The sequence below is a fragment of the Acanthaster planci genome, linkage group LG09, assembly GCF_054643075.1.
Source record: "Acanthaster planci isolate LZ-2023a linkage group LG09, COTS_SCS, whole genome shotgun sequence".
In the NCBI taxonomy this organism is placed as follows: domain Eukaryota; kingdom Metazoa; phylum Echinodermata; class Asteroidea; order Valvatida; family Acanthasteridae; genus Acanthaster; species Acanthaster planci.
Window position 1 is genome coordinate 10,657,850 of NC_141785.1, and position 22,424 is coordinate 10,680,273.

At 44.2% G+C, this 22,424-nt stretch overlaps 1 protein-coding gene across 1 annotated transcript in view; it reads right to left on the reverse strand.

Moving 5' to 3' along the window:
- supt6h (SPT6 homolog, histone chaperone and transcription elongation factor) overlaps window positions 1-22,424 on the reverse strand; it is a 32,204-nt gene that overhangs the window by 2,419 nt on the left and 7,361 nt on the right. The window contains exons 10-38 of the mRNA XM_022237502.2: window positions 20,662-20,748; window positions 20,400-20,501; window positions 19,963-20,070; window positions 19,305-19,394; window positions 18,756-18,892; window positions 17,136-17,391; window positions 16,146-16,323; window positions 15,494-15,623; window positions 14,056-14,206; window positions 13,608-13,762; window positions 12,897-13,098; window positions 12,584-12,726; window positions 11,933-12,127; window positions 11,198-11,333; window positions 10,502-10,639; window positions 9,410-9,577; window positions 8,733-8,860; window positions 7,776-7,983; window positions 6,709-6,856; window positions 6,333-6,481; window positions 5,771-5,911; window positions 4,986-5,178; window positions 4,468-4,583; window positions 3,504-3,626; window positions 2,526-2,714; window positions 1,735-1,897; window positions 1,238-1,315; window positions 895-1,118; window positions 187-479 (exon numbers count right to left, since the gene is read on the reverse strand). Coding sequence (XP_022093194.2) covers window positions 187-479; window positions 895-1,118; window positions 1,238-1,315; window positions 1,735-1,897; window positions 2,526-2,714; window positions 3,504-3,626; window positions 4,468-4,583; window positions 4,986-5,178; window positions 5,771-5,911; window positions 6,333-6,481; window positions 6,709-6,856; window positions 7,776-7,983; window positions 8,733-8,860; window positions 9,410-9,577; window positions 10,502-10,639; window positions 11,198-11,333; window positions 11,933-12,127; window positions 12,584-12,726; window positions 12,897-13,098; window positions 13,608-13,762; window positions 14,056-14,206; window positions 15,494-15,623; window positions 16,146-16,323; window positions 17,136-17,391; window positions 18,756-18,892; window positions 19,305-19,394; window positions 19,963-20,070; window positions 20,400-20,501; window positions 20,662-20,748 — 4,529 coding nt within the window. The remainder of the gene's footprint in view (window positions 1-186; window positions 480-894; window positions 1,119-1,237; window positions 1,316-1,734; window positions 1,898-2,525; window positions 2,715-3,503; window positions 3,627-4,467; window positions 4,584-4,985; window positions 5,179-5,770; window positions 5,912-6,332; window positions 6,482-6,708; window positions 6,857-7,775; window positions 7,984-8,732; window positions 8,861-9,409; window positions 9,578-10,501; window positions 10,640-11,197; window positions 11,334-11,932; window positions 12,128-12,583; window positions 12,727-12,896; window positions 13,099-13,607; window positions 13,763-14,055; window positions 14,207-15,493; window positions 15,624-16,145; window positions 16,324-17,135; window positions 17,392-18,755; window positions 18,893-19,304; window positions 19,395-19,962; window positions 20,071-20,399; window positions 20,502-20,661; window positions 20,749-22,424) is intronic.

Consider the following 22,424-nt stretch of genomic DNA (forward strand, 5'->3'; position numbering starts at 1 on the left):
TTGCTCACACTGAATTCTGGTCTATTAAAACTATAAATACATAGCAAACTTCCCTAGCAGAATGCGGCCTGTCAATTTCAGAACTCATTCCTCACTTTGATGGAGCAGGGTAAATGCAGTTTCACGGTTCTGGCTCAAGATATACTGAGGCTAAAACACCCTAGACTAGGGAGAGGGATGACTTACCTGGACCCACCAGCTCGTTGGAGTTGTTGTTGCAGCGCGTTAACCACCTGCTGGGCCGTGGCTGAGCTGCTCCAGCTCTGCTTGGGCGTGGGCTGGTACTGCGGGGTGCGCAGTGGGTTGTTGATCTGCGGAGTGGTGGAGCCCGCAGCCGCTTGCGTCTGCTGGGGGGTGCGCAGAGGGTTCTGCTGTGGGGTGCGCAAGGGGTTATTGGTCTGCGGGGTGCGCAGGGGGTTGATCTGCGGCGTGCGGATAGCGTTGATCTGGGGGGTGCGCATTGGGCCCTGTGAGGGCGTCTGTGGTGCAGAGGAGAAAAGAAGGGGAACAAATGCTCAGACTTAAAAAACTGGCTCTCTCTTTATTTCTGGCATTGGTTACCAAATTATCTGCTTCAGGATTCATAAAGTACTGTTTGCTTCAGATCTACCATTCACTGTTTGTAAAGGGCCTTGACAGAAAAACACTTCTGTCTCTAGTTTTGACACAACCACACCAAGGTATATGCACGCCAATGTAACAAACTTAGAAGTCTAATTCAAGAAACAGGAAACAATAAAACAACTGATGAATTCAGGTGCCAAATAATCTACAAAAGTTTCTTCACTCATTATACAATAAGAATGAAAAATTTTATTGTTACAAGGAAAACAGAGAACATTTGGAACAAAAAAGTTCATCGAAAATGTTTGATTTAACAGTCCATATTTCTACCTGCATTGCCTGGTAAGAGGGTGTCATCATGGGCGTGGCTAGCGGGTTGTTCTGGGGCGTGGCATAGGCTGGAATGTTGGAGTAGGCCCCTGAGTAGGTGCCGTAGCGGGCGGCATTGATCTGAGGCGTGGCGCCCGGTGTCTGGCGGGGCGTAGCTATGCTCATGCTGGGCGTGGCATACAGCTGGCTGTAGCCGGCGCCCGATTTCTGGATCATAGGGGTGCCTATGAGGGGAGGAAAGAAAAATGTAACAGAATTTTAGACAAGTGAATCCTCAGGAAAGGAATACTGGAGAGATGTTCCTACGAGATGTAAGCCACAAGTAATGCTGCTATTGACTTACCCATGTAGCTGTAGACTGCCGGTGTTCTCTCTGGTGCAGCAACCATAGGAGTGCGATGAATGCTGGCTGGGGTTAACCCTACAGGTGCCAAAAACGATTATCATCAAATATACAATAGAAACAGGTGACAACTCAGCCTGCAGATCTGTTTCATGTTTCCATAGTTTCACTGTAAAGGCTTTACAAATGCCACATGAACGCAAAGCTAATACATTTCAAGATTAGAGAGGCTTGGGAAATGGTCCCTGGTGGAAATGAAACTCTTCGTGATCAGAAAAATCTAAACGAATGAAAGCAATTTCACATGAATACAGTTAATTTACCTCCAAAGACTTTCAATGACGCTGCTCCCAAACGTCAAGAATAATCAAACAAATTACTTTTTGGAGCATCTCAAGTCAAACCCAGAAGATGAAATTTCATAAAAAAATGAATCTGAAATCTCCTTAGCCAAACAGAATTAAACAAAAAAAAGTAAGTTGGAGCTTTAGACTAACCTGGTATGGGGTCTCTGAAGTGTTCCTTAAACCATCGGTGCAAGGCGTTGAGTGATGGGTGGGCTTGACCACGATATCGGTAGCCTTCTGGTGTGATCGTCACGTACTCATGCCTGACCTTGCTTCGTGGCTGGTAGGACAGCAAGAACTTGCCCGGATACTCCTGGTGAAGGACAGTTAGTGTAAAATAATAGTTTACAAACATAACATGTACAAAAACAGAACATAAACTTGTCCAAACACTCCTAGTGATTCCTGCATGCACAAAGCTAAAATAAGTCATACGAATATAGTTGTGAAGTAAAAAAAAAATGTACAAAGAAATGCCTGAATATCTAAGAAATAAACAAATAACATGTGTTAACAAGGCAAGTACTTGCCTTGGAGTTACAAATGAATCAGAGAATGTACAAATAAAATGAACCTCTTTTACAAATAAAATGAATTAAATGAAATGATAGCATGTAATAAAGTCTGTACAAAGTCATGGATGTTAAAAGCACTCCTAATCCAATGTTTGAAGCAATTTGTCAAAACCTTAAGGAAGTTTGTTCAAGACAAAATGTACAAAATAAGAGGTAAAACATTTTCATGTGCTGGTGGAAGAACAAGGGTTACTGAGGAAACTTACTGAGTCACATGTGAGTGAGCTGAGTTCTCTCAGCTATGATCACAAAGATCAGTTGAGTAAAGATATCAACATGAATGGAACCCAGACACTGCTGAGACTGACTAAATTGCAATGTTTTCACTTTAGGAGACGTTCTACGTTTCCCCAATGGTTCGCTCACCTTGGAGAAGCTCATGAAGTAGGGGATGCGGGAAGGCGTCTTGCGCTTCTCGGCAGCCAGCAGCTTCTCCATAGCGTCGCGCTTGCCGCCCTCCGTGTCTCGGTAGTACTTGTGCTGCATGACGTCCCTTACGTAGGACGCCATGGGCTGGATGTGGCGGGCAATGATTTCATCCAAGTCTTCAAACTCCTGCACAAAGGAGTTTATCAGGAAAGATTTCCATGAGGAACACTCTGAATTTCACTTGGTTACCCTGTTGGCTCATGGGGTTTATAATGTTGTTTTGGTGGTGCCATTTTGAATCACATCCTTTTATTGGAATTTGGTGTGGAGGGTGACCACCCCCCCGTATGGATCTCTTTCTCTTTTCTTGCTTTTATATTCTTATCTTTATATCTGGATTTTTTTTTAAGTAGTGTTGTAATATAAAGTTTAATTCATGTAATAGTTAATTGTAATGTAAATTTGAATTAGTTTTGGCCTTTGGCCACCGTGATTCAAATTCAATAAACCATAATACATAAATAAATAAAAAACAAAAACAACAAAATTTCATATATTTCATGTTCAACTTTAAAATACACAAAACGATACAATCCCATCAACTTGTGAGTGATCAAATTAATTGCGTGACATGTAATAGTACAAAAAAGATGCAAAATTTCATGTGGCATGCTGTGATTAAGAAAAAAAAAACATGTATACAAAAAGGAACTCTTTGTCAAATTTTCACTGAAATGGACAAAACTGTAAAATTTGACAAGTACACAGTGTAGAGCTGTAATTTGGAATACAAGGGACTTTTCACTGGTATAACCCTTTTTAATGAGTAGGCCTACCAAATCCAACGCTAATTGTTTTCAACGACCATTTTTGACGGAGACAAACAAATATGTAGCGAAATTGAATAAATGCTTCGGGAAGTAAGGGTTTGCGTTCATTCTGGATGATGTTGAATAACTGCTTCCCATGACGCACCTCATTTCCTATCCAGAGAGATGTGCCCAGGCTGAAGGCATTCTCCTTGCCTTCCTCCCTGACGTCAATGTGGGCGTAGATTCCCTCGTCCACCTTCCATGTCACTGTCAGGTGATCTGAACCCTGCAACACCAAGCAAAGAGGTCCATCCTAAAAGTTGATCGTGGCCACATGATGCAAAGCTCTCCTAGTCTGGCATGATGGCACATACCACTATTCCCTTGGCCTTTTTGCAAGGAAAACCTTGAATATCCTCTGCTGGACAGGAAATTATGGCAAATTTCATTTGCTTTCAAAGGAAGCAGACCCATGTGCTGCAATAGAGGCTTGTCTCAACTTAGGGATTTTGACTCGTTTTGGCGGGTCAAGAAAAGGAGAAGAAACACTCAACCTGCAGGAATCTGTCACTAGATCAATGCAAGCATTAGTGACCCCAGCATTAGTGACCAATAGAACTAGATGTATTTCAATGAACATGTAGAAAGCCCTTGGCCATTTTCTGAAGTTGGAATTCAAGCCATGTTGATTACTCTAACAGCCTAAGACAAAGCACAGAAGTTGGGCATAAAGGTTGGCTGTGTTGTCAATTTATCAGAGCTAACAACAGTGCTGGCACAGAGGCACAATAGTAGCAGCCCTTGTGCTAACAACTGAGGATAACACCACTTGCCCCAGGCTAGGCTCAGATTTCTCATGACCTCGCCCTACTGGCCTTTTCCAGTCTACCCCTGAAGGGTCAAGCGTGTATCCAGCAAGAAATTAGACTGAGGGGTACCCCCACCATGTCCAATCGCAACACACACTTTAGACTATTGTTACCTAACACATCCCCTAGGTGTCTGAAAAGAATTCCTCAGATTCCAGCAAAACAATGACCAACACAAAGCAGGGGGGGGTTTCTCTCCATCTCATACCTTGCTTCATATGGTCAAACTAGGAAGCATGCCTCTATTGTTGGTGTTACCTTACTACTGGGTCTGATGACCACTTCCCCCAGGTCCATGTTGACCAACAGCTTCTCTGCGTCCTTGAACGTGATGTTGTGGAAGGAGGGATGGACGATGACTCGCTTCACGTATGCTGCAACAAAGACAACAAGTGGTGCTTTGAACTGAAGGGCCTCGTTTTGGGGCTTAGTTACACCACTGTAACAAAGATGCCAAAAACTGTAGGCAACATCTCACACTGCTTTAACCACTTCATGCCGGGGCATTTTTCAATGTTGATGATGCCGGACCGGCATGACTATTATTTTTTCCGTTTTCCAAATCCTTCAAAAATTCATCATTTCATTTAACGGTTGTTTATAGCCGCACAAAGTAATCTTTAGGCACTACTCTAAGTTGACAGGTGACCCTGCCAAAGAGGCAGGGAACCAGCTAACTTTTGTGTGAGGGTACAATGCTTTTGACTTGTTCTTGACAGGTGCCAGTATCACCACTACTATCATGATCCGTAGCCAAGTCATTCACACAACTTTACCTTGAGCTGTTTTCTTCTTGCTCTCTTCGTCTTTCCGCTGGTCCTTCTCAAACAGAGTGTGGTCAAAGAACGTGTCCCTGGGCGGGGCAAATTCTCCGTTCTTGTCCTGGAGGTCGGAGCTGCGGCAGGTCAGGTCCACGCGGAAGTGCTCAATCTCGATCTTGGTGATGCGGCAGTGTAACGTCATGCCGACCTAGTCAAAAGAAAAGAAACTGCTATCAGGACGATTGTGATTAGGAAACCACGGAGCATGCACTACATTGAGCCCAAAAGTTACGATACAGCATATCCATTCTCCTTGAGAAAAAAATTCTAACAAGTAAGGAACCAAAAGAGCAAATATGCACAGTCACTGAGATTCACCAAACTCAAAAATGATAACTGCACATTCAGAGATGTACCTAGGATGGCCCAAAAAAAAAACAACTGAAAAATCTTTCAGAATTTATCAGAAAAAAAACTGGAAATTTGGTAAAACTGGTCTTTTTAGTACATACAATTCTAAGAGGACATCAACTCTTTCATTCAAACTCCAAACCACCTGACCACAAGCAGTGAATGGTTAACTATGACATCATTGCAACTCCATCTTCACACTAAACAGATGAATGCTGATCTCTCTACTGATGAAAGTATGTCATTATAATCCTCTAATGATTTCTGAGAGTACAAGAGATATATAAGTAGTGAGGCCTTGGATTCCAACTCCAGACCATCCAACCACTGCTGCGAAATGGAACATCGTGAAGGTCTGACAAAAGAAACTTCTGAGGTGCTGGTCTTACCTTGACTCTCTCCTCGGGGCTGTTGACCTGCTTGTCACTGATCATCTTGGTGGGGATGAACCCAGCTATGCCGTTATCTAGGCGGGTTCGAGCCCCGACAGATCGACCTGGGCAGTCACCCCCGTCAAAATGGCTCCACACCTTGGAAAAAGGAAAACATCGTCCTCAGTGTGGGATGGGCACTTCTTTCTCACAGGCTTTTGAAATGGGATAAAAACTGAGCAAAAGCACTGGACACTGGTTGTGTGAAGACTCTTTAACAGTTAGAGAGGAAGGCATATACAGTAAGGACACACTGGTTTAAACGAACACATTCTATCACAGTGGAGACCGCATTTTCAGACAAGTATTGGGGCCAAAAAAATGTTGGCAGGACAATAAAAAGCCACCCCAAAGCCGGCCAAATTTGCCTCATATAGGTCATACAGTTCACACAACTTGCAGCTGAACGTGCACAAACTGGTAACATTTTTTGAGCCAGACTGTAAGGTGGCAAGGCTATTTTAAGCATCTGTCCATGAAATACTCTTCTTGAAAGTTTCCAAGCCCTTTGCTGGCCTACCTCGCTGAGTTCTGGGAAGTTGTCCTGCTGGCAGAAGGGGCATTGCCACAATCCAGTCTCGTCGTTCCTGACAGGATTGGCCTGGTCCAGCTGGTCCTTCTGGGGCCGTCGACGGGCGATGCCTGTCACTGTGCACAGGACCATCTTCCCTGCAAAACAAAAGTTTGGGATTGATAAACCCTTTGACAACCTTCCAAGCAGGCCTCAATTGATCTCAATCCACTTGACAACTTTTTATTTTGCAGTTACCCTTCCTGTCAATACAACAAGAGAAGTCAACCACCAAGCCTACAGTTACAATTTCATCCAAACTTATTCAGATTTGCTAACCAAAGTGACTGATTTTAAGTGGGAAAACATTTTTTTCAGATGTTACCTCTGTAGAAAGTCTCAGGTGTCTCCTTGGTCAACATACTGAAGGTCTCTTCAGCCGAGGGTGGGTGGTAAGGCGAGCGCAGATCCTTGTAACGATTGTTCAGCTCAGCGCGGATGTCATACAGAGTAATACTCTTGTTGCCGTAACCCTGGGAACAAGACATCAACACCAACACTGATACTGTAGCTCATTTGTTAACTCAATTGACGCATAGAGTGAACAAATGTTAAAATGGGAACAGTGCTTGGGTGTAGGGCCATACCAAACTATTAACTGCTATTCGCACACCAGGCAGGGAAAGCAGGTGATGAAATCTGCCTTCTGTACACTGTTTCTAGGTATCACCATCAACCCTCTTTTAAACTGTGCCAAGCCTTGATAAAATTGCAAAGTGATATCTTGTGCACGCTTTGGATGCTAATTTTGTAACACTTGAATGGACAGTTCTTGTAAAATGTCAAACTTTCAATGTAGGTGACCATGCACATTCACAGCTGGTACTATATAAATTCAACTGGCTTTCCACGATTGAGCTAGAACTTTGCAAACATTGAGACCACGGTTATAAAAGCTGTTGATGAATGGTCAAGATCCCCAGGTAGTGAAAGGTTAACTCTCTCAGGGTTTGGAGTTGGAGCTCTAAACAGCTGTTTTCCTTCAGCCACACCATCGTAAAGAGGATCATCCGATTTCCAAGACCTTCTGCGGATACATCAAATGAATGCACCACCAAGTCTTTTCAATGATATTCATTGTGCTTTGCATCATGTAAATAATAATTTTATAATCCACTGGCATATATGTTCACGCTGTACTCTCAGTGTGGTCTGACGGTTGCAAGAAAAGAAATCAAAAGCCTGCTTGGGAGGGATTCACTCCAGGACTTCCTGCTTTGACTCGAGCAGACCAAGTTTGCTGTGATCGGTTGACTGATTCGGATCCAATGCGGCCACAGGTAACACACACAGTTTATGATATTAATTTTGCTTATTTTACAATAGGTCTTACCCTTAAAAACTAATAATACTTTCAAGCTTTGGGATTTGAGGCTTTCTGTCTCATCCTACCTGTCTCTCCAGCTCCTCGGCGAATGCATCCAGGTCAAGATCCTTCAGCTTGTCGGGATTGTCCAGGATCTCTTCCAGGGCCTCGGCCGGATTGGCATCTTCAGCTGATTCATCATATTCCAAGGCATCCACGGCCATCTTGCGGGCCCACTCGTACGTCTCGTTGTGGATGCGGGTGCTGTCCAGGACCTCAATGTAGGAGTCGGAGCTGTGGACAGAAAAGATGAGAGATTCTAGAATGACTCTCCAAAGTCTGGCTGTGTGGGCTTCTGCCATGCCGGCTTTAACAAGGACGGTCGGCAAATGCTAGTCAGCACCGTAAATTTTCAGTGAAATTAGATCGTTCATCAACTGAGGGATTTTTGCTTCTGCAAATAAGGTTAAAAAATGTCATCCATGCTTTAGATGACAGTACCTGTGGTTAATTTTTAAATAAACATGGTCACAAGTATTCAAACAAAAGTTGTTTATTGGGGTTCAAAATTTTAAAATTCAAGAAATAATGTTGCCCTACAAAGCTGGTACCCAAGCAACATGCAAGTAACAATAAATATTAACAGCACGAGATCTTTTTTTTCATCTTTGACTTTCCACACCTTTCAGCCAGGCAGAAAATACTACAAGACTGTGCACTGTAACAGCATGGCTCTTAAGAGTGCTGACCAAGGTCTAGGTTGCACAATGAGCAAAGACTTTGTGCAATCCTTGTTATATTGTCAGAGCAAGTCAATAGAATATTGGCTCAAGTTCAAGCATGAACTACATACTTGGTGTTCCTGAGCAAGGCACTTTACACAAATTTCCACTCAGATATACATGTCTACTCACAAGGAGGCATGCACGTTTGTCTGGCATGGACAGCTGATTGTGCAGGTTTGACAAGCGCGACAGTCAATTACTGTGGACAATTTTGCAGGGTATTAAACATGGTACTAATAGGTCCAAACTCTATCTTGCCTGTCTCCGAGGGAGGCCGTGTCGATCTTGATGAACCCTGCACAATTGATGAAGACTTTGGGGCCCAGCTTGCAGACGGTCACCAGCTGGTTGCGATTCTCAAGACGCTGGTTCTGCTGCTTCAAAGTCTGATGATTACAGAGAAAGTTGAGATGCAGAGCAGCTTCTAAAAATGTATAACTGCCAAGTTGAAAAGGTCACATGGGTATGCTGCAGCCGCATAGACAAAGCTTGACTATAGTTCTTCCTACCTTGCAGGTGTACAAAATGCAGCCCTAGAAGCAGTATCTGGGCAGACTGTATTTCTCTGAATTATTTCAAGTGACCAGGTCTCAAAGGTATGACTGTATAAAGTACATTCTACATTTAAATCTACAGCAAGTGCATAATTACTTCTACCTTGCAGCATACAACTGTAAATTTGACTTCTTTAACATTCATGTATATACAGCCCAGGGAATGAATTAAATTTCAAGTCCTTTTGATTTCCACTGTACAGTATTTGTTCAAAAGCTCTGGCAATTTGGAACTCATTTTCTCGGGTTGTACCACAAATGTGTAGCTTTGAGTGAGCTTCCCATTTCAGTTTAGGGACAGAGAAACTGTACAACAGTTGGGGGGGACAGGGGTATTAACAGCTACATGAACAAGAACTTTAGGACCAAGGCTTAACTTACCCTTATGATTGCATTTCCCTTGCGAGGCCCCAATCCGCAGATGAACTGCACCAGGCTCTGGGTGTGGGGATGAGCAATGGCCCTGTTGATATCCACACCCACCTCGTTGACCCTGTAGATGAACTCCTGATGCAGGGCCTCCTGCAGCTCCTCCCGGTTCACTGAGTCCTGGGGGGGGGAGATGGGAATAAAAAGAGTCCTATGAGCGTTCAACAACTTAAGGCCGAATGGTGTGTAAGCACGCACGGATATCCTGAGCCATTCACTAGGGTGGAAGTGGGTCCTTCTCGGAATCTAGGGTCCAAAAGTGTGACGATTTTGTGTCTCCGTTACACCTAACATGTGACACAGTAACACCACTGAAATTAGCTTCAAACTACGTTTTCTGTTTGGCAGGTAATTTGCATTACTTCATTGCCCTTGAAAAGTTAAAGAATGTATGTCAGATGTGATTGGGAATGGGGATATTGGACCCCCAAATTGATAGTTTACACGTGGTGGCAGTTCTGTGAATAGGAGAGGACGTCTATACTTATCCACCATGCTTAAGTAATTCACTGAGTTTGCACAGACATAGAGGCTTGAACTGTGGAGGTTGAGCATGTGTAGAGCCCTCAAGTGGCACAAGGCCACAAGGCTGGGTGTTGTGGCAAATACCATTATACGACACTGTCTTGGAATGCAAGTATAACACTGCACCGGGGGTAAATTCATTGTGAAATGGACCTATGTACTGATGACTTCACTCTTTGTTAACAAGTGCACTTTCCTATGGAACCAGTGGGGGCCAACGGTTCACCGGGCACCTCAATACAGAGGCAAGTGGTTAACAGGCTAACAACCTTTAAACAGGTATTGATCATTTTAATCTCTATTACTGGAGAACAATTTTGTATGGTTCTGCATATATCACCATATCAAGTGAGCTATGAGAAAGGAATTCTGTTGAGTGGTCAAACATTAATGTCGCTTGAAATACAACCATTTGGATGTGCATAATAGAACTGCTTCCTTGAAGTGCAACACTAGGTAACATCCTCTGAGGCAACTGAACGGACTGGATCACATGCACAAGTGTACAGGGAGTGGTACCTGCATGGGATGGAATTTCAGACACATGAGGTCCTCGTCTGAATTGCAGAGTCGAGCCAGTTCCACCATGGGGTCCTGCAGTCTGCGGGCCACCGAGATGGCCTGGCGTAGCAGCTGGGGGTACTTCCTGAACTCCGTCTGGGGAGGAGAGACAAGACGGCACAAGAAATCAGCTCACTTCGAGAGAGGGGATCAGCATTGAAAGAAAACTGAACTGGTGGCGAGCAATAAATTTGCTTAGATCTTGGACAGTTCGCATGTACATGTATGCTCTTGCACATAACATTCTACTAGTGTTCATTAACCCCAAAACCTAATTACAACAAAATGCAACAGCAGTCACAAATTGTTGCACGATGTTGCATTCAGCATGCAACACAGGTGGTAAAGTATTTTGTGCAAGTAACAAAGTGTCTATGATCTAGAGCCGTTTGCATGCATGCTCTTACATACGACATGGCAATACCATTAAACCTAAACCATGATGAATCCAACGAAGTGGAACAGTCAGTCATAAGTTAGTGCATGATGTTGCATTCGGCATTCACCACAAGCAGTAGGATACAACGTGCTACAGAATCAACTGTTGCATTCTGTGGGGTGCTCAATCCAACTCTGCTGATTTGGCAAGACGCCAAAGGAAAAACTCAATGTAGCGTGGGGTTGAAGGGTTTGCTGGCCTGCTCAGGGTCTCACCTCTGCCATGTTGGTGGCGGCGTACACCTGTGCCACGTTGGAGTCCAACAGCTGGACGCTGATCGGTGCAATCTGCTGCTCGGCCTCCAGGTCCGACACACACTGCTGGACGTCCTTGATCACGCCCAGGGTCACCCTGATGATAGACCAATGATCCCATCAAAATTTCATCATGCCAAGCCATTCTGCTGAGCATTTGACTTAGTCAATTTCACATCACTGCCTAAACAGGTGAACGCTGCTGCTCAGGTAACTCGGCCTAAGTGTATTTCACAGAGTCTTATTACATGGAGACTGTTAAGCAGTAAGCACAGCCAACCAGTCTTATCCCCAGAGGAAAAAGTTGCTTAAGACAGTGACATGACAATAGAAACCCCCATGTATGTGCATCAATGAGCTCATTTACATCATGAAACAGTGCAGCATTGTTTTCTGCTAGGTGTTTGGTGCTAAGACCATGACTGAGTTACTTGGCTGCGACTTCAAATGACACACGAGTCCATGGTTGTGGCTGAAGCAACTTCAGAGTTTGGTGTAATTTCAAGCTGCAGCCTAAAAAAAAACCTGGAGACTAACACTGAGACAAGACCCAAGTCTGGCAAACCCCAAGAAATTAGTTGTGATTGTGGACACCCACACACCTCAACCAGAGAACGTGTACCTATATACACATGGAAAGTTCCATACAGCAGCGCCCTCGGCAGTGCATGCACAAGGGCCCTTCTCCACACCTACCTGGACTCGGAGGCCACGGCCACTACGTGGGGCTTCTTGCTGGACAGGAACTCCTTCAGGGCCTCCAGGTCGGCCAGCTTGAGGTCCCGGTCCCGCTGGAAGTAGCTGTCGGCCCGACGCAGGAAGTGGGGCAGCCGAAGGAAGTCAGAGACTTCCCCGTCCCCGTCGATCATGACACAGAATGCTGCGTTGTCCCTGGCGATGAAACAGCAGAGAGAAATTACTGAGTACGTAAAGTAGCCACAAACCACTAACCAATGGCTTGTACAGTCATGTCTTATTTCCTGCCAAAGCTATAAAACTGGGGTACTGTACATAGCTTAATAGCGACACAGTAACAATGGAAATCCTTCTCCACCAATGCACGCTCGCCATACCAAGTTACAAGAAGTTTCTGCTGAGGCCCTCTTTGCTTCTGTAAACATAAGTTCAGATTTTCTGCTCTTTAGGAGACACGACACCAGCACCCAAATTCACTGCACTGCTTGATGCAAGTGAAGAATTTCTGAAGAAATTCTCTACATATGCTTACAGATGAAGCATGAACTTTTTGTGCCGGTAAACTGAGCACCATAACGTGGCAATAAGCGCTATAACAGCCATGATATGTGGCCCAGGCTGTTTCTCAGTAGGCAGACTGGGGGAACTTACATTTCACTGGTGAATGCCAGTCCCATGACGCGCAGTCCAACGTGACCTTGACCATCCAGGTAATCGTCCTCGTCTTCCTCTAACTGCTGGTCAGCTTGGAACGGCATTACCTTCAGCCAGTCAAACATCTTCCGGCAACACATCTGTGGACATCACAGAATAAAAGATGATCAGTCACACAAATATGGCACTTGACACAGAGAGAGACTACTTTATCTTGTCGAAAGCCAAAACGACAAGTTCCACTTGATTTCCATTTGACCTCACACCAAGTCACGGCCAAAGTGCAATCCGTGGTGACCTCTGAACTGACCTTAATGATGCCATCCTTAGCCTCCTGCACCAGCCTGCTCTTGAGCTCCTTGGCCATCTCTGGGTAGAGGATCTTGTAGAGGGCCGTCTCGATGGCGCTGCTGCGCTCCTTGTTCCACTCCTGCACGGTGTGGCTGAACTCGTCCCGATAGTACAGCTGCTTGATCTCATCAAAGTAGGACTGGCTTTGATAGCTGCTGTCACTGCCAAAAGACAACGCTACCTCATTACACCTCATACATATTGATGAGCTGGTTCTCTTATTCCATTGGTCAAATATTCCAGGGGAACAGAAGTAGCTACAAACCTTTTTTAATCCCTGTTCATAGAACTAAGAATGACCATATAGCACAGGCTTCAATTAGGACAATTCTTTGACTTCACTTCCTTTCTAACAATTCCTCTGAGGCCGCGCAGTAAAAAGGGATATGGACTTAATTAACTGTAAGTTAAGAAAATGTAAGTTTTTGGTGGGAAAGGAGAATAAAAAGAGCATAAAAAAGAATAAAATGCAACCAAGTTCAAATTTCATACCAAGGCATCTAAAAAACAACAGCCTTATCCACTGCTCTAGACACACTTGGATTTCTTCAAAAACTGCAACCTTATTAAAATAATCACAGCTTTTAGCAATATTTTGGTGCTTGGCAACTCCATTAATTAAGGGGAGGGAGTAGGGACGTCACCAGTCACCATAAGGTGCTGCGGTTACCTGCTACTCTTGTCCAGGTCGATGTCCATGGTCATCTTGATCAGCTTCTCTTCCTCCGCTTGCAGGAGCTTCAGGTACTTGTCCCCAAAGAGATCCTTGACCGGTTTGTTCTTCAGGTATTTACAGCCGTAGCAAGGGTGAAACTCGTCAATTTCCTTTGAGGAAAAAATAACCAAAACATTACGAGGAAAGTCACAATCATACTGGACTGAATATGAATTTAGAATTGAAGACGTAGATATTTCTGCTAGCTTTGGTCTTTCCTTGGGATGTGCTTCTTGTAAGAAGAGATCAGTTTGGTGATTCAAATTAACTTTAAATACACCTTTTTTCTCATGATTAGGGAAGGAACTGATATCTGCTTTCTGAGAGGTAGTGATGGTTTATGGGTGTCAACTTTGACATGAAGCCGTGGATCAATTCCAGAAGCAGCCGTATGAGCATCTACCTTGACGCCCTTCTTAGTCGGGCGGACGCTGATCTTGGCTCGCTCGTAGTACGTCTGCCGGACGCACTGGCGCACCAGGGGATCGTGGGCCAGCTGCAACGCCACCATGTAACGTGCAGCCTTCATCACGGCTTCCTCTGACTGGAACTTGCTGCAAAATGGGAAAACGGGAAGAAGAGAGACACTAGCTTTTGTTTCACTGTTTAGACAAGGGAGCTGACGCTGCCACGCTTGAGAGACAATGTGAGCTGAGCTACTGTACTTTCTAAAGCTTGGAAGTGGTGAATTGGGAGGGGGGGAACTGGTAAGTCTGGGGGAACTGGTAAGTCTTTTATCTGGTGAGTCTGGGGGAATTGGTACCTTTTATCTAATGAGTCTAGGGGAACTGGTGAGTCTTTTATCTGGTGAGTATGGGAAAACTGGTGAGTCTTTTATCTGGTGAGTCTGGGGGAACTGGTGAGTCTTTTAACTGGCGAGTCTGGGGGAACTGGTGAGTCTTTTAACTGGCGAGTCTGGGGGAACTGGTGAGTCTTTTAACTGGCGAGTCTGGGGGAACTGGTGAGTCTTTTAACTGGCGAGTCTGGGGGAATTGGTACCTTTTATCTGGTTAGTCTTGGGGGACTGATGAGTCTTTTATCTGGTGAGTCTGGGGGGGAACTGGTGCGTCTGGGGGGGAACTGGTGCGTCTGGGGGGGAACTGGTGCGTCTGGGGGGAACTGGTGCGTCTGTGGGGAACTGGTGTGTCTGGGGGGAACTGGTGCGTCTGGGGGGAACTGGTGTGTCTGGGGGGAACTGGTGCGTCTGGGGGGAACTGGTGCGTCTGGGGGGAACTGGTGAGTCTGGGGGGAACGGGTGTGTCTGGGGGAACGGGTGTGTCTGGGGGGAACTGGTGAGTCAAGGGGGAAAGGGAGGATATTCAAGGCTGCAAAAAATTGTAGTTTTTTCATTTCCGATAATAAAACATGGAATACTACTGATATAATAAGTTGCATCCTTTCACAGCCATCTACCTCAGAGACCTGTGTTGGAATCAGGCTTAGACCAACATGTGGAGTGGGATTGTTTTTTCTGGACCAAGGTCTATAAATAATTGGGGTTTGGTCTGTGCCTCTAGTAAAACCTTTTTATTAGTGTCTTCTCTACATGAGTTTTTGAAGACCTGGGTTTTGCAAGCTACCGAAATTTTGTTGTCAATTCATTTGCATGTATAGAAAACAAAGAATTAAATAAAAAGCTTGAGCATCCAAAGCTTAATACAAGGTGTTCGTAATACATCTGGACACCCTTATGAATAAATCCTTGCTTTAAGCCTGTGAGCTGGGATAGAACAACGGGTGCTTTTGAAGGAACCTTGCGTTCACTGCAAAGTATCAATGAAGGTGAGAAGAAAACTGTTGCAACAGATGCATAGGCTTGCTTGGAATGGCTGACTGCCTACCTGCCGGTGAATTCCCTGGACGTCTCAGAGGGCTCCACCGGGTGCTGCTCTGGGTCATAGCGCTGGTAGTTATCCCGAAGGTTCTCACCAAACTGCTCCGGTGTCAAACCAAACTTCTTGGCCAGGGCATCTGAGCAAAGCAAACAAATAAAGCTCTTCTGTGTGTATGAGGCTCTCTCCTCCCTAGACACCACTGAAGAATTTACCGTTTTGTTTCAGATCATTTTTTCCCAAGTCAATTAACAAGCGCCCAATTTCAAATGACTGAATAAAAATAGGCTCTCTCAAAAAAATTCAAGGGGCGTGTACTGGCATTTTCACATAGGCATTATCCAAATGTCCTTTCTTTATGAAACACCCCTGACTCCCTGGGGTATGTGAAAAATTGCATTACACTGGAAGAATGAGTATTGTTAGGGTTCATCACATTTCCAAACCTAGGCTGCATCTGACTCTGTCATCTTGAGCTAGGTCTACATCTTCGCTCCATTGGAAATTTGTGGGGATGCAATGACAGTAGACATAGCCATAGCCATAGCTCTGGAAACCTCTTTCCGACCACCCTTAGTCATATCAGCTGTGTATCTCCAAAGGGCACACAAATGGAGCTGAGTGGCTTGTTCTGTGGATAACCATTCAACTGGGTACTTACCCAGGCCAGCCTCTTGGCAGATGGCATACATGGATTTACGGGTAGCCTGCTTGATCTGGTGGCTTGTCCCATCCTCAGTCTCTTCATTGCCGTCCTCGTCCACCTCAACCTCAACCTCTTCCTCCGTCTCCACTTCCTCTTCCATCTCAACCTCCTCCTCAGAATCCGAGTCTTCCTCCTGGAGCAAAAGCATTCATACTGAATTCAGCTCAAGAATCCTGTAAGCTCAAATTCATAAGGCTGCTTGGCAAAAAGACTGCTTGATGGGTGTCTGCACTGATGACTTCACACTTTGTTCACGTGCCTTTTCTTGTTGGAGCAAGAGATGACAGATGCAAACCTCTTTAAAGAAGCATGTATGTACACCAAAATGTGATGTCATCAGTACATATGCCTTTGAGTGCGTTGCAAAGTGCACCAGATAGATTGGATTGCAGGGGAACTCAACTTAACTCAACTTGAGGAGTCCATGGCATATCTTGGAAAGCAAAATAATTAGGTAACTCCAAATACAATTGAGAGATACTATAGGTTCACGAAATAAACTCACATCCTAATAAACACAAGTTTCATACAAAAAAGACAGGATAATTATAAAATACTGTTGGATCATTGGATAAACCCACGGCAATACAAGACACTGCAGTGTTCATGCACATGTAAGACAGGGTATTAAGCAATTAAATACCATATTTTCACATACAAAGGATAACCACTACCAACATATAATGTGTGTTCAGTTAGTGAGCACAGGGCATATTTCATAGAGTACCAAAGTGTGATGTCACCGTGAACCAAAAAGTGCAGGGCAAACGAATGGAGTACGCGCTTGTGTTGGTTCACGCGCTGGTTCTTACTGTAATGCCTTTAACACCCATAATTGTGCGCGTGATGTATTCACTTCGGTACTCTATACAGGTATCGTTAAACAGTCTCAAATGCTCTTGTTGAGCCATGGCGACACAGACATGCGTCTGGGATTGAGCTTACCCTTTTGGCATCCTCTTCTGTCCAGTCTTTGTCATTCTCACTATCGCTGTCGTCCTCGTTCAGCTTCTTCTTCTGCTTGGGTTGCCTGACCATGACCTTGACCGTCTTCTTGGCGGGCCGGCGGACCAGCTTGGTGCGGACGTTCTTCTTGGGCCGGTTGAGGGCGTTGTGCATCTTGGGAATGTCGCGGCCGTAGTAGAGCAGGAAGTGCATGTAGACGTCCTTCAGCTTATCCATGGAGTCCACATCGTTGAGTCTAGGACAATAAAATCAAGTGTAACGAATGACCAAGGGGCAATCATGACTTCAGGACAACATATATAGATGGACCTGTTCACCAATATCTGACCCGTCACAACAAAATGAGCATTAAGTCCCATTCCACATTTGAGGGTTTAGACTTATATCAAAGTGGAGGTCAATTTGGGGGTACTGTAATATTTGGAAAGAGTAAGCCGTCTCCTGTTTATTTCCAAATATTTTACAGGATCATATATTTAACAATGTCATTTTCTCAGCAATTTTGATGATAGCATTATTCGTGCCTTGTCAGAAATGTTGAAACAATGTCGGGAACAAAGAAGCCAAGTCGCCCTAATAATGTCACATTGTTATCTCATACTTACACTCTTAAAGGATTCCAAATACACACCACTGGGAAAGCTCTCTTTTGCCGAATTGAAATATACCAATATCTCAATTTTAGGAAATTCTGACTTTCAGCTCATGTTGTGGTGAGGGGTCACATATTTGTGTTGAAGATGTTACGTCATCACAATCCCTGCTCATCGAGTTTATACAACATTCTGAGGATCATCTCGGCCCCCTTAGGAGATTAAACTTGATGTTGCCGTTTTGGACAAACAAGTGCAAACACAGAGGACCATCTTTCCTTACAGGTATTCATTTTTACCCCTTGGAGGGGGACGAGCAAATGGTGCCCAAGCGTCTCGCGCGTCTGGACTTCAACACACTGTTTTGGGCAGAATAAGCCACAGGATATTGATGGCAATGCTCTACACCTGCAGACTAAAGCACTTTACAAGTGCCCCAGATCAGGGCTTAATTTCTTACAATTGCCAAGTGGAAACCACTGCTTAGCAAATATACAATTTGCGCAAAAAGCAGCTGAGGATTAGTCACACTCTTTGGCATTTGGCTGGTAACCCCCTTCTACTAAACGTTTTACTCGACAAATTCTGAACGCACAATTGAACTGGCCCCAGTAGACTACAGCTATTGGCTAATTAAAGCAATCTGATGATGCAATATGGAACCGGTGTTGTAGTCAAGATCTCTTAAGACCATCAGAAGACCCCACGAGACCATTATAGGACTTCCAGTCTGAATTCAAGTCACAGGCTCTTAACATGAACTGTAACAAAAGCATTCCTTTATCACTGCTCGCTCTGTAACTCGCGAGTGGTCTCATAACTGGTCTTGTGAATAGTCTTGTCTCTGGTCTTGCGATGGTCTCGCCTAAAACACTGTGAGGAACTGTGCAAATAAGGTCTTGTCTGCTGAGAGGTTAGCATGTTGCCTGGTGCTGGCAGGCACCGTGACGTTGAGGCACACCAATCAGATTCCATGCGTACCACACTTCTGTGACTTCTTGCCTACCTGTCCAGGTCGGTCTCTGTCAGGGGTCGGACAGAGTCTGGCAACAGCTCCTCCTTGCTCATCTGGTCAAACTGGTAGGCCTGCATCTTCTCAAACAGCTTCTTCAGGTTGGACTTGCGATTCTTCAGCTGACACCACTATGTTTCAAAAACAAAAATATGCTGTGACTTTTTTATATGATGAATGTGTGACAAGGCCCGAGAAACTATGCTTAATTACAAAGGCTTAAAAACTGAAATATTTCTGCACCATGAAAACAGACACAGAAGACCTGCGTATGTAGCCAAGTCTGAAATTATAAAAGCTTAAATACAACTATTTGTTAATATTAAAGGTTACTCTATACTGTTCCTAAACACTGTAATTTTTTTACTTTTGGCTTCATAGATCGAATTGCCCCTAAGCTATGACACCTGAACTCCAGCCTGTCTTGTGACTGTTGCTAAATATGACGTAAATTGTCCCTTCCCGAGTTAACTTTTTGGGATGATTAGGGCAGGTTAGGCTTTGAGAGACTCAACCAGAATCTTTTTTTGGGGGGGGTCTCACCTTCTCATCCCAGTGATACACTCTGTAAAGGTCGTTGAAGTTCAGCTCTGGTTCCACGTACTCCTTCCGATAGAAGGCTATGAAAGGCACCTGTATGAGAAGAAGTAGAAAGAGTTTTGTGATGAACGGTGCATCACTGTGTTGTTTGGTAACTTTGAAAAATGAGGGGCGTTGGTCAAATGACCCATTCTAAGCCTGGGACAAAGTGAGGCCAGTCCTAGGGAAATTCAGAAATTCCAACCAGACGTAACTGTTGAGCGCAGAAAACTCTTGCAGAATGCGTTAGAAGCCACAGAATCATGCTAACTACAATACTTGAGGGGTTAGCTACTGATTTTTGCTTTGCTTGTAGATTTGATGTGTGATATTTCATAATCTGTTCAATAAACACTATGTAAAGGAGTCCCTTGAACACACTTGGAAGTCTGACTCTTTCTCAAACTCTTTAAAAATTATGGTGAGTGCTCCAAAACTGCTTTGCTATAAGCAAACTTAAGGACCGACATTCAAAATCCCAGATAAAGATTTTGGACTGTAATCAAAGTGACGGCCATAGATGTTTGCGAAGCAGACAACCCCTCTGACACGTGCAATTGGTATTGAAAAATTTAGTTATTCGCTAACGGAAAATTTGGGTGATTTTGTCTTTCTTCGTTACCTCAAAGTGCTGATTGCGCATGAAGTGGAGGGCCTCTCTAATTCGGTTCTTGGTGCGAGGTGGTTTCCTCTCATAGCCAGAGCCATAGCCACTGTCCTCAGAAAACTCCTGCGAAGACACAACACACACAAATGCCTCAGGTCAAAATAGCAACGATATGACTCTAATGTTTTGGCAATGACAGAGTGAGACTTTCTTATCTTAAATAGCCTTGTACATCAGTACAATTAACCTGCGGCATGTTGTTAACATTGATATTAGAAGTTCACATATAGCCTAATGAAACAACCACCAAGACGCACAGAGTTTCTTACTGGAAATACAAGAACTCAAGTTGAGTCATCCCAGTTGAATGGTGGATTAATGAAATGTACAGAAGGTAATTGAGAGGCCAAAGGGGGTGGAGGTGGGGTTGGTGGTGGGGAGGGGACCCCTACCTGGTTGGAGACTGGTGGAGTCAGGAAGGCCTGTCTGTAGATCCAATCAGCTTCCTCGTCGAGTTCAGCATCATCTGCTTTGGTGATTGGTACCCTGCGAAGCTGTGGAACAATTCAAACGTATTACTGTTTTAAACGACAACATCTATGATTAAACCTAATGAGGTATTATAAGGTTCTGAAAAAGCTGGACTTAGAAGAATTGTGACCAAAAAAAAAAGGGAAAACATCAGCCAAAAATTCAGTATTCAGGTACAATTACCTGAAGCCTCTCTGGTATGTCAGCTGCTCGTATCTCATTATCAATGTCTGTGAAGTGACCCCTCTCTAGGTCACTGGGCTCAAACACCTGTGGAAGGGGTGAGAAAAAACACAACCAATGGAAATAATGCAAACCGTAACATCAAAGAGAAATGATGAAGTATATTTTTCCACACACAACCATGAAATGGCTCTTGTCAGACTTCCAACTTTGGAATTCATGAATAAAAATTGGCTTATCTGAAGGTGCTTACTGCTTGGGTATGGGCATTCAAATGTCCTGAGAAACACATGGAATATGGTTCACACTGGGGCAAACTGGAATTTAACATATCATTGTAAGGACTTTTTAATCAAAAGGTCTCCTCTAGCTCCCTTTGGTCACGAATCTGTAAACTGTAAATAGTTCATTGAGCGCTTAGGCGCGACTTCCATATTATTTTTATAGGTGCACTGCGGTCCGCCGGCCTGCGCCGCACATGCATACACAGCAGCCTCCCGCAGCCCGCTGACGTGCGGCGCCGTGCAGCGCTGGTAGAAAACATGCATAACAATGGTTCACGGCTGAACGAATTTTATGACACACACAGTCCGCCACGGCGCGCTGCCACTAAATTTGCCTTTTTTTATTGGAAACAAATTCTGCACAAAGCTAAAACACAAAAACAAAGCTAAATGAAATAAAAAGTTTACTATTGACTTATCGTTTTGGAAAAGTCACAAAGGTTGTTGGGGGGCATGTAGTCTGGACCTGCGGCTGATCCTAACAGTAACATGCCTGCTTTTAAGAATCTATTACAATGTAGGCCTAGCCTGTATCTACCGTAGCTTTCGGAGTGTAAGCGGCAGCTTTATACATGCATGATTCTCACAGTGAAAAATATCCCTGGAGCTTATACTCTGGGCGGCTAATACCACAATATTTTAAGAATGAAATCTGTAATGCTGTGCCGTGCCATGCCTTGGCATCTCCCATCATACCTCCATGCTCCCATACAGCTTGTGCTGCCGGCTGGCTAGCCGGCCATACACGTAAGCGGTACGGTTTCGTGCTCTATGGAAACAAGTCGTTCCTGTTTTCGTTGGTTGCCGTTTAGAACTAGCCTACTCACGTATTGGAAATAAAGGAAATCAGCGCAGAGAGACATAATAGACTTGTAAATGTACCTGCGTTTGTGCCGTTTCACACCACTCAAATTGTGTGGCGCGTCTGTTTGTTTTTGTTATTTACTGCTGTGTAATCCATATTATTTATTTTTACTGGTCAGTTGGTGACTGTTCCAACAATTAGAACAAAAGAACTACTCCACAGCCCAACCAACGAGGACTGTAATCCATCCAGCAATAATTGGTATTTCTAGGACTTGGGAGAAGTTTAGGTTGAACAGGAACAATCGTTCGCGATCGCACACATTGGGTCGCATCAATGAATAAAAACTAGGAAGAATTAATATTATTGGCGGGTTGGGAGTTCCGAACTAAAAAAAGCCGTGGTGGAGAAGAAAACATAGAAACCTTTAATGCCGAGGAGGGAAAGAATTTATATATTTGGTGGTTGGGTGCTCTGAATAGAATAATTGCGTGGTTGTGTTAGTGACAAGTAATAAAAACCCCACGTGATCGAGGTTAGGATAGAAAATGCCAAGGAGGGACGTATTAATATATTTGGCGGGTTGGGTGTTAGGAAAAGAAATGCCAAGGCAGGCTTTCAATCAGAAGACGCAACCAAGTCTACTGTAATACATGACAGTCGGTCAGCTGTCA